The 4797-nt window shown below is 46.5% G+C and overlaps 1 protein-coding gene across 1 annotated transcript; it reads left to right on the plus strand.

Annotated features, from left to right (window-relative positions):
- The first annotated feature begins 305 nt into the window (after nucleotides 1-305).
- On the plus strand, nucleotides 306-4511 carry barhl2 (BarH-like homeobox 2). Its single transcript, XM_078219444.1, has 3 exons — nucleotides 306-819; nucleotides 2489-2714; nucleotides 4223-4511. The coding sequence occupies exons 1-3, from the start codon at nucleotides 306-308 to the stop codon at nucleotides 4509-4511; spliced, it is 1029 nt and encodes a 342-aa protein (XP_078075570.1).
- Nucleotides 4512-4797: the final 286 nt, after the last annotated feature.

A 4797-nucleotide genomic window follows, 5' to 3' on the forward strand; every position in this document is an offset into this window, starting at 1 on the left:
AAATTCCTAGAATGTATTAATTTTTAAAAGTTTGTTTGCTATTTTCTTTTCTTCCAAGGACAAAAACACCAACCCAGCTTTAGCTTGGTGTAGCAAAGTTTACAGCACGTGTTAGATTATATTTTCATTTTTTTTTTAAATATTGCAAGCAAAAAAAAGAGAGAAACGGTTAGTGCACACACACACACACACACACACACACTGATTACCAACGCTTTGAACAGCCTAATCGTAAAACTCAATTATAAAGTACGGGCTGTGATGGAGGTGCACTGTTAAAAATCATAGACTGTAGCCCCGCCGCGATGGACGGATCCAGCGGGTCTAGTTTTGGAATAGACACTATCTTGTCGAACAGTTCCGGCAGCCCGGTGCTGGGGAACGGTGATTTTCGCCACGGTGACAGAAGGACTCCAGATTTTCGAAACCAGGGCACTCCGTCTCCGGCCTCGGAGATAGACACGGTGGGGACAGCTCCCCTGTCGCCGCTTTCCATGGAGCACCAGGAACAACATCTCGGTGCGGACAATCTTCACCCACATCAACAGCAAAGTTTGCAGCAGCAGCAGCCGCCCCAGCAAGTGGCAGCCGCCAGCTCTGGCCCTAGGACTTCCACCTCCTCGTTTTTAATCAAAGACATTTTGGGCGACAGCAAACCGCTGGCAGCCTGCGCCCCTTACAGCACCAGCGTGTCCTCACCCCACACCCCCAAACCGGAGGCTGAGACCTTCAGGCAAAAGCCGGAACCCGAAGAGATTAAAAACCGGGACAAGCTCGACAAGCGAGATGACATTCAGAGCGACAACATCAAATGTAACGGTCAGTCCGCCTCGCCTCTTATCTCCCGTCTCGTGTAATATAGGAGCCGCGCTGCTTGCTATGTTCTTTTTTTTTTGGTCATTTGCAACTAACTGTTCTTGTAGATGTTGCAGACTCTCTGCACTGGCTGCTCTGCTTGGCAATGTATATGGGGTTGAGGTGGGGTGGAGGGGTTGGGGTAGAGAGAGAGAGAGAATGGTCAGGGTTTTTAATGGTGCCAGTCGCGACCAAAATCTGAGATCCTTCGTTCAAATAACAGCGGCAAACTAAAGAGGTTATCTCTGTGGTCAGTGGAGGTTTATTTGTTTCGTTCAGGGGTAATTTTTTGTTTATACATTTGCTTTGGTGGCGTTTCGCTGTCACCTTTGTTTGTGGCTGGGAACTGATAGGAGTAAATACTGTATGTGTGTGTGTATATTGTGTCTATATCTAACCCACGTCTTTGCAAAACTATCGCAGTAATTGCGAATCTGCAGCATTTCATTGCGTGTTCATCTCCAAGGGAAATTACCGAGGCAAATGAACAGACCCTATTTTACTCCTTATTCGCTAAATGTTTTGTGATCGTTATCTCCCCCCCCCCCCCCCCTCCCCTTTATCCGTTGCAATTACAGAAGATGGGAAGTGCTGAAATGCACCCGCGGTCACACATGGGGTAAGGGGGGTGGGGGATTGAACGCGGGGGGGAGAATTAGACGGAAGGTTTGAGGGCTTTCTCAAATTTCGGGCGGCCCAATGTTGGACTGTGGTGTCTATTTTTTTTCCTTTTCTCTTTTGCCGGCAATGTACCGAAATTGATATAATTGGCTCTTTCTCCGCGAGATTTAATCCGCTGAATGGGTGTTAAAACAAGTGTACAAGGCAGGGAAATGTGTGATTAAGAAAATGATCTGCCTTTTTAAAAAAAAACCCACAAAATTACTTAATCTGCGAAGACGGTCATTTGCCAAATGCTTCCTAATGATACCTTATCACCATCAGCCATTTTTGTTTGTTATATTTTGTGTGTAAATGGGGGGGGGGGGGGGAACTGGTCTGTTTTTCTTATAATTCATTCAGTGATTACTATTAACATAATAGAGAGAGAGAGAGAGAGAGAGAGAAAAACAGATGCAGACTCTGGTCTGGCGATTTTTCTGCCCATACCTCCCCAGTGGGTCAATTAGAGGCATTATGGTTTTTCCTGCAGGGGAGATCATGGAGCGCTGCAAAAAACTGGTACAAATAAAGATGGATTGACATATCGATTTCTCAGTATTTCAAGAAAAACTGAAAGTTGACAAATAGTATCCGGAAACCTTAACGCTGTCACGAGTAAGCGCGCCTCCATCGAAAGATTCTGAACCCAACACATCTCTCCCAAGTTTAGCTTTTATTATGTGACGGCCGTTGGTTTGGAGAATAATTGTATCTACATATATTACATTTTAAATACACGGGCTTTTTGAATAATTAATGGGTATAATCTGTATTAAATATTTCTTGAGCAATGCTATTAAGTGGAACGGTATTGAGGGCACACACACACACACACACACAAATGGCTGTTTTGCACATGCTAATGATATGCAAAGATTGTTCGCCCGGCAAATGGAACTTTTTCCTCAATCAAATGTTCCTCAGAGTCACATTTGGGACTGACGCGCTGCTATTCTGTTCCCCGTCTCAGGGACAAAAGAAGAGGGCGACCGCGAGATAACGAGTAGCCGGGAAAGCCCCCCCGTCCGGGCGAAGAAGCCGCGGAAAGCGCGGACGGCCTTTTCTGACCATCAGCTGAATCAACTGGAGCGCAGCTTCGAGCGTCAGAAGTACCTGAGTGTCCAGGACCGCATGGATCTGGCCGCAGCTCTCAACCTGACGGACACCCAGGTCAAAACCTGGTACCAGAACAGGAGGTACGTGATGCGCTGCCCTTCGCGCTCCGTGTACCTGTCAAACTCTGTACAAATCGGTGAGCACTGGCACTTGTCAAGAGGACACGGTGGAAACTTGTTAGATACAGATGGCACACACTCTGATTTATTTTTTGAAAAAGAAACAATTTCGCCGCAGAGAGAGAAAAGATTTCGCCCTCCATCTAAACAGCATGAACTGGTACCAACAGTGTAACATCTCCAGAGCTGCATGGGGGGCACCGGTTAATCTCTGCACAAAACACACTAAAACTGTGCTCAAGGAGCGGATTTCTGTTTTGCAACGGTGGGGCGATTGAGAACGGATATAACTGTCCCAGGGAATTCACAAACAATTTAAACATTGTCCACGCAATCCCCCCGTCCCCTTCAAACTTTCACAAAGGCAAAGCGGCGCCAAAGGTCTGCCCAATTTATAGAAACTGGTTATATTTTTTAAGATGATGTTATTATTGGGTGTATTTTTTATATCCCTGCAGAGCAGTGGGAGACAATTTGACTAGAGTTTACAAACCGCAGCTATTTTAGTTTACCGTTATTCTAGGCGCATTATTAGCACGGCTTAAATTTTTTTTTAAGCCTATAGTTTAATTCTGAAATGTTCTGAAATGGAACTTACAACGCGAGTATCTTTTCGATTGCCGCCGAGGTACAGGAAGGAGCGCTCATTCATTCATTCAATTTTTTTTCTGAGCGAAGGGTTTTTTTTTGCTTAAAGGAAATCTTGAGCCATCTCTGTCTGTTAAAATCGCGGGCGAAATGTTGCAAGTTAGCACAGTTGAAGGGAACTGGATTTGCAAATGGGCGTCCAGTTGCCATCGATGGCACAGTTTTTCTGTCTCATTACATACAGTTCCCGACCATGCTAAATCTGTCAGCAAACATTAACATCAGCAGTTCCCAAACCCAAACACGGTTTAATGCATTATACTTTTAAACTTTTATTCTCCTCTCCCCAGCCCTTGTTAATTGCTTTGCAAAGGCGGGCACGCACGCTGGATACTGAAGCAATAACCCCCCCTCCCCACACACACTCACCCTTATCTCTGTATCTGAGCCCTGTCGCTCCCATTTCAGATGTAGCGACATTGCGGTTAGATTTCCCTTACTCATCCGCTAATTTGCCTTTTTAATAAATTAAAGCGCCGAGCCGCTCAAAATAGATTTGTTGCTAAAAGGCGATGATTTGCCAACACTGTCCCTCGCTCTACAAATGTCTGCCCCTGATTGTTGTCAAGGGTCATTTTAAAATCCTCAGGATTCCTGTTACACAATCGATCGGTGACTCAAATATGTAAGAAATGCATTTGAAATCTCCAAATGAATTTCATTGCTGTGGGGTGGGGAGTTCGAACGGCGCCTGTTTTATCTCCTAACATTGCATCCTTCTTCTCACCTCGGGATTATTTACTCCCCCCCCCCACCCCACCCCCACACAGTAAAGCTACAACTAATATAATTTATTTTGTCTTATCTCTGTACTGTTGCAGGACGAAGTGGAAAAGGCAAACTGCCGTCGGACTGGAGCTACTAGCCGAGGCTGGCAATTATTCGGCTTTGCAGAGAATGTTCCCCTCTCCCTATTTCTATCACCCCAGCCTGCTCACCAACATGGACACAACGGCGGCGGCGATGTACATGTATCGGACTCCACCGCCTCACCCGGGGCTACAGCGGCCGCTTGTCCCGCGAGTTCTCATCCACGGCCTGGGGCCAGCAGGACAGCCAGCACTCAACCCTCTGCCCAACCCTATCCCCGGAACCCCACACGCCCGGTGAAAAACAGAGCGGGGGGGAGGGGGGGGGAGGAGAAAGGGGGGGGGGGGAGAGGAGAGACTGGGGGTGGGGGAAGGTGTGGTGGGGAGAGGGAAAGGGAGAAGGGGAGGAGGAGGAGGGTGGAAAAATTAAAATAGAGAGACTGAAAAAACCGCCAAGAGAAACACAGAACGGCCTCAACTGTAAATGTAAGGAATTTAAACAAAAAACAAGACGGAATTAAAAAGGTCGTGGGTAAATGGACTTGGAAACTTTGCACTGATTTCTATTTGAACGTGGCATGCACCAG

Source organism: Mustelus asterias, chromosome 8 (genome assembly GCF_964213995.1).
Source record: "Mustelus asterias chromosome 8, sMusAst1.hap1.1, whole genome shotgun sequence".
Classification (NCBI taxonomy): domain Eukaryota; kingdom Metazoa; phylum Chordata; class Chondrichthyes; order Carcharhiniformes; family Triakidae; genus Mustelus; species Mustelus asterias.